The sequence below is a fragment of the Molothrus aeneus genome, chromosome 5, assembly GCF_037042795.1.
Source record: "Molothrus aeneus isolate 106 chromosome 5, BPBGC_Maene_1.0, whole genome shotgun sequence".
Taxonomy (NCBI): domain Eukaryota; kingdom Metazoa; phylum Chordata; class Aves; order Passeriformes; family Icteridae; genus Molothrus; species Molothrus aeneus.
This window is the reverse complement of record NC_089650.1, coordinates 67,753,190-67,765,695: the sequence shown is the minus strand read 5'-3', so window position 1 is coordinate 67,765,695 and position 12,506 is coordinate 67,753,190. Positions and strand designations below refer to the sequence as shown.

General features: G+C 47.0%; 1 protein-coding gene across 1 annotated transcript in view; it reads left to right on the top strand.

The window, feature by feature from the left end:
• The window catches only part of PLXNA4 (plexin A4), a 508,367-nt gene that overhangs the window by 417,218 nt on the left and 78,643 nt on the right, over nucleotides 1-12,506 (top strand). Inside the window, exons 11-14 of the mRNA XM_066551057.1 lie at nucleotides 1,384-1,480; nucleotides 5,486-5,676; nucleotides 10,506-10,657; nucleotides 11,265-11,382. Of these exons, the coding sequence (XP_066407154.1) occupies nucleotides 1,384-1,480; nucleotides 5,486-5,676; nucleotides 10,506-10,657; nucleotides 11,265-11,382 (558 nt within the window). The remainder of the gene's footprint in view (nucleotides 1-1,383; nucleotides 1,481-5,485; nucleotides 5,677-10,505; nucleotides 10,658-11,264; nucleotides 11,383-12,506) is intronic.

The following is a 12,506-nucleotide window of genomic DNA, read 5'->3' as shown; positions in this document are numbered from 1 at the left end:
ATAGTCCCCATTTGCCAGTATTGAATTTCATTTGGTTGATTTTGGCCCAGTTCTACAATTTGTCAAGTTTGTTTTGAATTCTTAACCCTGCTGTTGGAGGTTCTTACAGCCCCTCCAGAACAGTCATGAAATCATCCAAGTCAGTAGTGAAAGTACTGAGTAATGCCAGACTCAGGACAATATTGCTTTTGAAACATCCTCCCAGCTTGACATGGAATTATCTGATTTTTTTTTTGTTTAATGGTTTTTGCATAAACCTTATGGTGGCCTTTCTTAGGTCATATTTCCCTGGTTTGTTTATGGGGATCTGCTGTAGGATAGTAGCAAACACTCTCCTGAAATCAGGATAAATCACATCTGCTGCCTCCCCTTTATCCACAAAGTCATTAAGCCTGTCAAAAAGGAAATTAGATTGGGTTGACACAATTTGTTCTTGACAAATCTGTGCTGGCTGATTTTTATCACCTTATCATCTCGCAGGTGCTTATAAATTGATTGTTTAATAATTTGATGTACTTTCTTTCTGGAAAGCCAAGTTAGGCTGACAGGTCTATAATTAAACAGTGGCTCCATTTGCCCCTTTTTCAGGGGGTTTCCCTGATCTTGAGACTTTACTCAGCTTCCAAGAGTTCTTCAAGACATCCCTAGTGTAAATAACCTCACCTACCCTCTCAGCACCTGTGGGATACCCAGCAGAGGCACAGCTGGATGGAAGACCCAGAATATGGAATTTACACCTTAAAGTTGCTCCCAACTTGGAAAAATACTTTTCAAAGCTGTGCTCTACACCCAAAAAATGGATTTCAAAGTTAAGGCCCATCACATGCAAACCCACTTAGATCATGGAATATTTTTCTGGCTGATAGGCCAAGAGGGAGTGGCTCTAAGTTAAAGAAAGGTTCAGATCAGATATTAGGAAGGAATTCCTGGCTGTGAGGCTCTGGTTGTCCAGAGCAGCTGTGGCTGCCCCTGGATCCCTGGCAGTGCCCAAGGCCAGGTTGGACAGGGCTTGGAGCAACCTGGGATAGTGGAAGGTCTCCCTGCCAATGGCAGGGGTGGAACTGGATGATATTTAAGGTCCTTTCCATCCCCATTCTGGGATTCTATGAATGTTCACCTAATGGATAAATGGATTTTTATGAGGGGCATGGTTGGAGCTCCACAGCTTTGGGAGCTTCCCATTGCATTCTGGCAGGTGCTGCTGATTAGGGAGGTGAGTGACAGTTCCATTTCTCTTGTTCTCCATGCTCAGCACCACCTCTTGCCTCATCCCATCCCCTCCCCACCTCCAGGCACTCTCTAACTCTCTAAGTCTGGCTTTGGGGTTTTTTTTTTTTTTTTTTTTTTTTTTGGTTTGTTTTGTTTTTCCTCTCCCACTTCTAGTACTCGTACGAAGGGATGGAGATTAACAGCCTGCCAGTGGAGCTGACAGTCGTGTGGAACGGGAATTTCAACATTGACAACCCAGCACAGAACAAAGGTAAAGAGTTATTTCAACTTGTCCTTGGAAGCAGTAACCTTAGCAACGGGCCCTCGCTCCCTACACTTAACAAAGCCGCCACCGTCTCCCCGTGCTGGCTGCTGCACACTTGTTCTCTGCACTCTGCAAATTACCAATTCCTGAGTGCTTTGTGTGCCTCCCCCCAGCCCTCCAGTTCTCTCATTCCACCTGAGAAATGCGACTCTCCCTCCCACTTGTGTTGCTCTCCCTCTCCCTTCATCGTCCCTGCCTCCCGCTTCTCCCCGCATCCTCGTGCCTGCTTTTCACGCCCCTCCCTCTCCAGGTTTTTTCTCCCCCTCTTTTATTTCTCCTGAACTGATGCTCTTCAAGTTAACATGCCAGGAGAACGGGCTCTCTGCTCAGAGGCAATTTAGTAATGAGAAGGAGAAGGTAGAAAGGGAGCAGGAAGGCTGCAGCTCTCCAGTGGGAGAATTCTGAGCAAAACAAAATGATGATGATGATGATGATAAAAAGGATCTGAAAACCACCTGTGTTTAACCACCACCAATGGCACAGGTTTGGTGTGCCCCTCACAGAGGGGGTTGCACATCCAGCCACAGCTCTGAGGCAGGCTGGGTGTTTCTGGAGATGGATGGTCTGCCTACATCTTCTTCTTCCTTCTTGTCTTTCCACCCTGGAACCTTCCCCCCAGGCAACCCCTCCCCTTGGCTGCCCTGCATTTGCAGCTCACACCTGCAGATTCTCTTCTTCTCACATCATCACCTCTCAAGAATGTCTCCCTCCCTCTCTTTACCTTGTCGTGGACACTTCCCACACCTTCTCCCACTCAAGCTGTCCCCAGCAGGTTCTGCCATGGTGCTGTCACACAGTTCCACGCTGTTTTGGTTTGAAAAGCCAGGTGTCTGCTAAGGAAGGCAGGAGCCTCCCCAGAAATGGAAAATGTAAACCCCCTCCCTCTGAATTGTTATAAATTTGAAATTAAGGAGCTCTCAGGCAAAAATATGGGAGCAGAAATAACAGTTCTTTACTAGGGAGGAAAATAAACATAAAATAAACAATGCAGTAAATCAAAACAAGACTGACAGAGTCAGAACACAACCTGACACCCTGTGGGTCAAGGTGTTGGTAGCAGTCCCATTGGAATTGTGGCTCAGCCCTCCTGGAGTGTCAGGTGTGGTTCTGTTGGAGCAGGGATCCTGCACAAGGGTGGAATTTTCCTCTGAAGATCCAGTGGAAGAGGCAGCTGTTCCTCTGGGAAATCCAGTGGAAAGGCTCTGCTCATGTCCCAGAATCTCCAGATTGTATCCAGGTAGGAATGCTTGGCTCCTCCCCTGGGCAGAGCATCTCCCCATGGGATGATGGAATTGGATCAGCCCTGCAGGGACACTCAGTGGCCATGGACAGCAGAGATCTCCTGGAGGGAGGATTGGCTGTGGGAGAAATAAAGAAAAAACTGCCCCATGAACAGAGAGAACTGCCCCAGCTCTGACAGGTGGCAAATAGAACACACATTGCTTGGCAATCAAGGGCACACACCCACTCTCATGCTGAGGGGTGAGGTTCCCACCAACACCACGTTCAACCTGGAGAGCAGCACAGAAAGCAGCTCTTCTCCCCATGGCACAACCTATCTTCCCTTCTCCCCCTCTGAACGGCAGAGATCTGGCAACAAAACCCCAAAACTGTGACTTTTGAGGGTTAAATCCACTCAGCAAACACAACAGGCTGGAGATTCCTGCCCAGCTCTGGCACTCAGGCACAGCCTGTGCTGAAGGTGCCACCCTGCCTCTGCTCTGAAGTTTTCTCCTTCTCTCCAAGCTGTGCCAAGGTGTTTCCAAGACAGTGCTGATTTCCATGGCCCAAAGAGTGCCATGGGCTGGGAGAATCTTTAACAGTGTGGCTTGGAGGTCAGAATTTGAATGCTTGCCCCAATCCTGCTTAGTTTTGTGCTACCATAAAATGAGCACCCCTGACACAAGGTGATCCACACCAAAGATGTAAATCCTTTTCTTGGGCTGCATTGAGCTATCCTAAGTCATGTGGGAGTGAAATAAATCTCATAATCATGATGATCATATTTTAGGACTGTTTGTGCCACTAACATAAAACAGACTAGGGGTGAACTCAAGAATCATCTTCTGCACAGGCCTTTTTTGGGTTATTCCAAACCAAAATGTTGCAAATAATGACTAGGAAAAAATCTGGGAAGCAGCAGTGGCTGGTGGCTCTCCCAGATGAGTAATTTGGATATTATCATCATGGTTTGTGTCAGGAAGAGAGTTTAGGCATGTTCCCAAAGAGATACCACATGGAAGCAGTGCCACACAGAGGTGACCGAGATGCCACTGCTTTCACATCCAGCATCACCATGGGCTGGGCTGGGAGGTTCAAATTCCAAACTGACCCAAACCTGCTAAATTAGCTACAGAGATCCCTAATTGTAGCAGCTCAAGCAGAACAACTCAGCAAATTTGAAATCTCACAAAAAACTAAGGAAAGAGGTGTATCCCATGAGGTCTGGAAAACACTGTGTTTGACAGATGTTTTGCAAGCTTTTTGGGGTACTTTTGGGTACTCTTCTTGCACCCAGCATGGAGAAGTAAAGAGTTTCTGAGTTTTTTCTTACATTGGCCAATACTTGCTGACTTTGAGGGGGAAGGTATGGAGAGACAGGGACTTTCAGCATAAATATTTCCAAAGCCTTTGATTTGGGATTGTATAAAGATAAAAACCACTTTAATAACCCACAGACACAGTGAAACAGAAGCTCAGAGGGAAAATCTCTCAATATGCCCACAAATGAAGGAAAGAAAAAAGTCTGAGAGCCTTGACTCTGTCACCTTCATCTTCCAGGAGGAGAATTCTGCTATCAGTCTCCTGTGTAAGCCAGGCCTCAGTTTCTACATCTGTAAAATAAGGATAAATAACATGATCTCATTTTGTAGGAGGACTTCAATATTTTTAGGTTCTATTAGAAAAAGCTCAGAGTGCTTCTACTTAACAGCTCAAAATGGAGCTAAGCATTAATCACTGCTGTCTGTATTAGAGTGGAATCAACTCTGCTTCAAAGTGGGAAGCAGACTGAATTTCTGGAGCAGAAGGAAGGGTAAAGGCTGGTTGTGAATCCCTGGAATCAGCCTAATAATGAACCACTGTGTATTCACTGTTACCTTTTGGGATTTCTGTCAAGTGGGAAACCTGAGGGGCATCACCTTAACACAAAATCCTGGGGAGATTCACACCCAAGTTTAATCTGTGGGTTGGCCAGTGTTGCTATAGGACATGAAAGAACAGAAGCTCAAACCGCTGCTCTCAAGGTGAAGAAAAAGGGAAGTTTATTTTGTGACTCTAACATTTATAGTTTATAGTGACTGTGGATTGGAAGGTGACAGTGGCACCTCTCCAATGACACTGCACAAACCAATAGTCCATCAACTTTCTCCTCCTCCATACAGGAATGTAAAACAATGAGTTATTTACAGAAAGTGTGTGAGAAAGTTCGTTACAAGAATGTCAACATCAGAAGGCTGAGAAAATCTTAAAAAACCAGGGTGACAGGCCAGGTCTACAAAATTCTTTTAAGATGAAGTGCTGAGTCTGAGGCAAGTTGTTGGTGACACTTTATGACATTCAGTCCATGAGAAAGGAAGGGACTGAGGCCAAATCACTGCCCAGGCATCATTTCCTCCAACCTCGTGCTTGTAGATCCTCACCTTACCTTCTGCTCCCATACCTCTTCCTCTCCCATAGCTCTTCCTCTCCCATACCTCTTCCTCTCCCATACCTCATCCCTCCTGCTCTCAGTTTCCAAAACCACCTTTGATGAAGAATGAGCTAACGAACGAACTTTATTTCAAGGAGGATGTCCATGTTTTTCCCCCATTACTCACCTCCCTGGAGAGTTGCTGTTGTACCTCTGACATGAGCAGCCCAGAACACTTTCCCCCCTTTCTCCCACTGCCATCCCACCCTCCCCTGAGCTGCCTGCCTCTCTCAGGCCCTGTGTGTTTGCTGTCCCTGCAGTTCACCTGTACAAGTGCGGGGCCATGCGGGACAGCTGCGGACTCTGCCTGAAAGCCGACCCTGACTTCGAGTGTGGCTGGTGCCAGGGACAGAACCAGTGCACGCTGAAGCAGCACTGCCCAGCCCAGGACAGCCAGTGGCTGGAGCTCTCCAGCACCAAGGGCAAGTGCACCAACCCCAAGATCACGGATGTAAGTCGTGGATCTGTGAGAAGCTGGGGATTTCCCTTTCCTTGGTTTGTTTTCCTGGTTTGGGCTTGGGTTGGTGATGGGGAGGTCACGGCTGAGTTCTCATGGGCCAGGAAAAGCCTCTGGGGATATGGGGCCATGGTGGCTTCAAAGGCAGGAACAAAATTTTTACAAAATTTTTTTTTACAACACAGGGGTGACCCTGGGTTTTGAAACCCTGGCTGCTGAGAATTTCAGACTTTCTGTGCTGCCAGGCACTGACCCCCAAGAGAACACTGCACTGACCTGAGGCCTGGAGAAGCTTCCAGAATGGAATGATGGAACTGGGATTGTGGGTGTGCAGTTTGAATAGAAGTGTGTGATATCACAGGGTGGAAAATTTAGAGTTTAAGGAGTTTAGAATACAGTAATATAAAGTAAGATGGAAGTTTTAGGGTGGAGGCTGGTCCTCTTCCTCTTCCTCTTCCTCTTCCTCTTCCTCTTCCTCTTCCTCTTCCTCTTCTTCCTCTTCTTCCTCTTCTTCCTCTTCTTCCTCTTCTTCCTCCTCTTCCTCCTCTTCCTCCTCTTCTTCCTCCTCTTCTTCTTCCTCTTCTTCTTCCTCTTCTTCTTCTTCTTCTTCTTCTTCTTCTTCTTCTTCTTCTTCTTCTTCTTCTTCTTCTTCTTCTTCTTTTTCTTCTTCACCGTCTTCTCCATGGGTTTGGGTGGTTTTGTGTAATTGGATAAAAAAGTCCTCATTTCAGGGCATGGGTGGTTGGTTATTGGGTTAAAAGTGAAAATAATTCAGGTGTCATTTCTTAGTTGGACAGTTTATCCTTAAAAGGCCTTGTAAAGAGAGAGAGATGGGGCTCCATTTTTAGCTTGTTAGAGTTCCCTATTGATCATGTTGACTGGGCCAAAGTAAAAGCTGGAGGAAAGGTTCAAAAAGGAAATGAGAGAATAGGAAGACCATAAAGACAAAGAGCAGAATAAGGGAGATAAGGCAGGGGAGGCAAGTCAGGCCTGAAATCTAAAGGGATTTTTTTCTGCTGTCTTAGGATGCCTTTGTCATAATGCCAGGTATGTTTTCAGGGTCACAGGACTGGCAGCAGGTGAGATCTGAGCCTTGAAAAAGAGGGCTCCATCCCTTCCAGCTGCCTCCTGCCTTGAGCACCTCTCAGTCACCAGGCCTTACTCAACATGAGCACCTTTTCAACGTGGCCAGGGCCTGATTTACAAATGGGAAAAGTCAGGAGGGAAATGAAAGAGGGAAAACATGGGAAAATGCAACAGAGGAAAATCCAACCTCCACAGTGGTGCTTTAATAGGGATAGTTAGGTGTGTTATTTTCCTAGAAAGCAAGAAAAGCTTTTTAAAGTTATATTTGATTCAGATTCAAAAAGTATGTGTGTTATGGAAGAGCCCTAAACCAATATCTGTGCTTGAACATTTGGGGAGAGCAAAGGCTGGGTTAAATCTGTTTTCCTAGATGTTACTGAAAATAACCCCTTTCCCTGTGTTTTGATCCATCTCCCTCCCATTCACCAGCTTTCAAAGCTCTCTCTCAGTTGAACTGTTGGAGTTCAGTTTATTCTGATGTTTATGGCTCATTCTGGTGTTTCCAAGGTGAAGATTTATCTGAGACTGGTAATTCTGACCCCACCTGGACCACCTGAAGCTGTGAAATCAAACCCAGGCAGCCAGAAAGGACATCTAAATTCAACTGAAAATTCAGCTTTGAGTTCTTGAAAATCACTTGGAGCCAGGGGAAACATTTTAAAAATATTTTCAGATTCTCAGACCTTTTGAAACAATGATAGAATTTGGTATGGGGCAGCTGATGGATGATCAACTAAAGCAGAAATCCAAAACACAAGGACCTGGGTTTGCAGGGGTTCTGAATGTTCACCCACATTTCCCTGCCATGCTTTAACCCTAATCCTTCATCTCCAGCCTCATTTTGAAGAGCAAACCCCTCATTCTCCACCCTGCAGCTCCAGAGTGCTTCAAATTCTGCTGGCATTTCCTCCAACAACTCTCTGAGCTCAAACAGATCATTGCAACACTCACTCATGAAATATTCCAGCTGCCTGCTGCAATCCTAAGTAGCTCTTGGAAGGCCTTTTTCTGAGCCATTAGCATGGAAGTAATCTCAAGTGACTGGATATATATTGCAGCTAATGGTAGGACTGGAGCTATGGGGTGGGAGCATCCAGAGCCTGGAGAGGAGCCAGGGCTGGATCTCTGCAGGGAAGAACACGTGTACTCACACTTGTAGGGGCACTCACACCCCCTGCAGCAGCAGATCTCCCTGTTTCTCTATCAGCTCTGGCATTTACAGAGCCACTCAGGGAAATTAAGGGACTTAGAGACTCGCTGAGCCACAAAAACCTCCTTTAGGAGTGACAAGCAGCAGTTGATGTGAGCAGAGACTGGAAATTGAGATGCAGCTCTGGGTCTTCCAGAGGAAGCTGAGGCTTCCTTGCAGCTTTTGTTTCCCTGCCTGGATTTTCCTCTCCAAAACTGACAGGTCTCGTGCCACGTTTTTCACCTGTGGTAGAACAGGCTCCTCCTCTCCTGCTGTGAAAACAACCTGGAAACACCTTCCTCTTGGTTGAATCTATCCCAGAGCTGTGAAATAGGGTTAAAAAAATCTTCCATGGGATCCTGGGAGAATCCCAGGCCCTCCTGACTCCAGGAAATAAGTGGTTTTTAAGGAAATAAGTGGGTTTTGAAGCTGGCCTTCACAAATTAAATATTGCCCAGGGAAGGATTCGGTGGTGCTGTGTTGGCTTTGCTCTAGGAAGTTTCCTGTTGATGCTTTTTGAGTCACAGCAAGAATTTTTTGAAATCTTGTGCTTTAGACAGCTTTCCCTCTCCCTTTCCCTTTCCCCTTTCCCTCTCCCTTTCCCCTTTCCCCTTTCCCCTTTCCCCTTTCCCCTTTCCCTCTCCCTCTCGCTCTCCCTTTCCCCTTTCCCTTTCCCTTTCCCTTTCCCTTTCCCTTTCCCTTTCCCTTTCCCTTTCCCTTTCCCTTTCCCTTTCCCTTTCCCTTTCCCTTTCCCTTTCCCTTTCCCTTTCCCCTCTCCCTTTCCCTTTCCCCTTTGCCTTTCTTTTTTCTTTCCTGGAAAACCACCACAAATACCTCCTGGTTCTCTTTAGAGTCAGACATAAGTCACACTCACTGAGGAGTTGGTTCACAACACCTAAAATTAATATCCTAAAGTTAATATCCTAAAATTTAATATCCCCTAGAGGTGCCTGGCTCTCCCTCCTTTTATGAAAGGTTGGCCCTTCTAAAATTCACCCTTTAGGTGGGAATTGCACCAACCCTGGTGCCAGGCTGGGTACTGGGAAGGGGTTGGGAGCAGCAGGGCATGGCTGCCAGCCCCAGGTTCCCACCTGGCAGAGCCAGGGGCAGGTGGGAATGGCCCTGAGACAGGGAATTCCCATTTGGTCACTGCAGGGAGAGCTGTGCCAGCCCTGGCAGATGGCAGCCATGGCATCCTGAGCAGGCAGCAGGGAACACCCTGCTAGGGAAGTGTTTGAACCCCTCTCAAGTGAGCAGTGGCATGGCAAAGTGGGCAGGATGAGGAGCTGCAAGGGCAGGATAGAGATAATTAAAGGCCAGCCCTGTGATTCTGGTGTTGTTCCAATGCTCAGGAGACAGTTCCAGTGCTGATTCCCACCTGGCTATGGACAAGGGGGATGGAGCAGGACCCTGTGAGGGTCTGGTGCAGGGCCAGGCTGGGATGCAAACACCATTCCAGCAGCCCCCAGGCTGGTTGGGATGGTTGCTCCTCTCATGCTGAGACCCAGAGGCTCCACAAATAATCTGTCCATGCTCCCTGCATGCCCTTCCAATGGCCCCAGGAGGGAAACTGGAGCTCTTTCAGGAAGAGGTGTTGGCACAGAGCAGCTGCTGCTGTCTCAGTCACCATCCACCTCCTCCACACCTAACCCAATACCCTGTTCCTGCTGTGGCTTGGCTGTTTTTTTTCCAGGTGGACATTTTCAGCTGAATTTCTGATGCATGACCATTACCTCCATGTGCTTTGGGCTGGGAATTTAGGATTTCAAGTGACTGGCTCAACCCTTTATGTCCTTGTCTTGTCCTTTCTCCCATTTCTCTCCACCGTGTCCCTCTGCTGCCTTTCCATGGCTCACATCTACAAAGTGCAAAGCTCAGCTGCAGCTCCACAAATCCCCACAAAAAAATCTTCAACTCATCTCTGGATGTTTTGCAAGTAGTTAAAAGAGAGTGAATGAGGTCTGGGGCAGAATTTTGCATACTCTGTGTATCTGAAGTAGGTTTGTTCAGCATTTATAGTAAGCGTCCCTAGTGATCCCAAAAGTTGTCTGTTCTTTCACCTGACAGGTTTTGTATTTTTGTTGCCCCCAGATGAAGGGAAGGAATGATGAATCTGACTCCATATTCTTTGAAGGCTAATTTATTATTTTATGATACTATATTATATTAAAGAATGGTAAACTATACCATACTAAGGAATGCAGAAAGGATACTTACAGAAGGCTAAAAAGATAAAAATGAAAACTCCTGACTCTCTCCAGAGTCCTGACACAGCCTGGCACTGATTGGCTAATGAGTGAAAACAATTCACAGAAACCAAGGAAACAGCCACCTGTTGGATAAACAATCTCCAAACACATTCCACATATGAGCACAACACAGGAGAAGCAAATGAGATAAGAATTGTTTTCCTTTTTCTCTGAGGCTTCTCAGCTTCCCAGGAGAAAAATCCTGGGTGAAGGGATTTTTTCCAGAAAATGTGAATGCCATGGACAGGATTCTGGTGCCTGCTTTGATCGTTCTCCTTTCTCTTGTCTTGTTTCCCCAGATCAACCCCGTGACAGGCCCTCGTGAGGGAGGGACCAGAGTGACCATCCGTGGGGAGAACCTGGGGCTGGAATTCCAGGATATCGCCTCCCACGTCAAAGTGGCTGGCGTGGAGTGCAAGCCCCTGGTGGAAGGGTACATCCCAGCAGAGCAGTAAGTGGGGTGTGTGGCACAGCAAAGGCCACAGCACATCTAATGACATTCCTACCTGTAGGGCCTTCCAAGGAATCCATTCCAGCCTGGGAACTGAGGGATGGAAGAGGCCATTCCTCACATGCAGCTTGGGATATTCCATTTATTTAATAATCCAGTTATTACTGTGTTTGGAATGCATATTTAGGTGATCCTCATGGCAAGTGCCTTGAAGTTATCCTGGTTTTCACCAAGCAGTCACTCCAAAGTGTTCAATTCCAGTTTGGAAGGCAGCAATCCTGAAAAGCCTCTTGCTAAATGCAGGAATGATCATTAAACCTTAGAGCTGCCTCCACCATGCCAGGCTGGAGCTGAGAGGGATGGAGCCAGACCTCAGCCCAACATTTCTCTGTGTATTTAAGTGGAGTTAACTCCACCTCAGCACTTGTCCCACACAGAAGCCACCACTTTCTCAAGAATAACTTCATCCAAAATTTGGATTCTGGATGGGACAGTAGAGGGTGGATTAATCTTCAGTCCATCCCCCAGCTGTGTGCACTCTTAGCTGCAATTCCATCTTACCAAAACCGCTCCTCAAACTCTGCTCCTCTTGGTATTTTCCCCTCAGGATCGTATGTGAGATGGGGGAGGCCAAGCCCAGCCAGCATGCTGGATTCGTGGAAATCTGCGTGGCCGAGTGCAAGCCCGAGTTCATGGCCAGGTCTTCTCAGCTCTACTACTTCATGGTAAGTTCCTGAAAAAGTTCTCCTTGGCCCTGAACTCCTTGGCCTTTCTCCTCTTTGCTCCCTCTGTCCATTGTCCTTCACCACGTTGAGCCTCCGAGCTCTTCGCTGCCGTTCCGGTGCACCAGATTGTTCATTCCATTTCCTTTCAACATCTTGTTCCCAGCAAAAATAGCTGGTCTAATTAAAGTTTTAACAACCTAATAATAGTCCAGATTATTAGTCTAGTTACAGTTCCATGCAGCCGCGGTCCAAATTAATACAGAAAATTCTCATTAATAGTTAAAAGTGCTGTACAGGAAAGAATAAAAAAGAGCTAAAAAAGGGAAAAATTTCCCTAGTATCTTTTTTTTGGGGGGGGTGTAATGCTTTTGCTACCAACACCCCTCTGCTTGGAGCCACCAGTGTTGTCCAGAAGAAACTTGGGGGCTGTCACTACTCATTACAACCCCAGGAGCTTCAGCAGCATGAGTGTGACGGTCTTGATTGGGTTTCTTTCTCCTCCCTCCTGGATTCTCCCAGGTGTTTATTCATCCCATCCACACCAGGAGCACTGGGATCAGGACAGATCCAGCTCAGGCTGCTGGTGAGCTGTAGGATGTGACTGGGGTTCAGTGCTGGTTTTGGATGCTCCATGATGAAACAGGAGACACCTGCAAGCTTCAGCTTCAGTTCAAGTGCAAACACATGTTGTACACTCAACCTGTGCTTTATTCCTCCTTTCTGATGATGTTTCTTGTCCAAGAGACCTGATTATTCCTCTAAGGCCCCTTGCTGGGGACATGCAAGAATTGTCTGGCCTTGATCTGTTCAGATCTGTGCAGGTTTGAGATGAGAGGGTCCCTTTGTTCCCATCAAAAGCTTTCGGCTCTTGCAAGAGAATGGGTCTCTTCTGAAATTATTCACATGCCTGAGAATTTCTTTATGGTAAAGGGAACTTGTAATGAATGCAAATGTCTTGGATTCCCCCCTCGAGCTACAGAGGTTTCTCTGTTCTCTGCATTTCCCAGTGTCGGGTGTTGCGGTGGCGGGGGCCGCAACACTCGGGTGTTGCGGTGGCGGGGGCACAGAAAACACCTTGAGAGAAAGCCTCTACCAGGCAGCCAGAAGGGCTCTTTCCACGACAT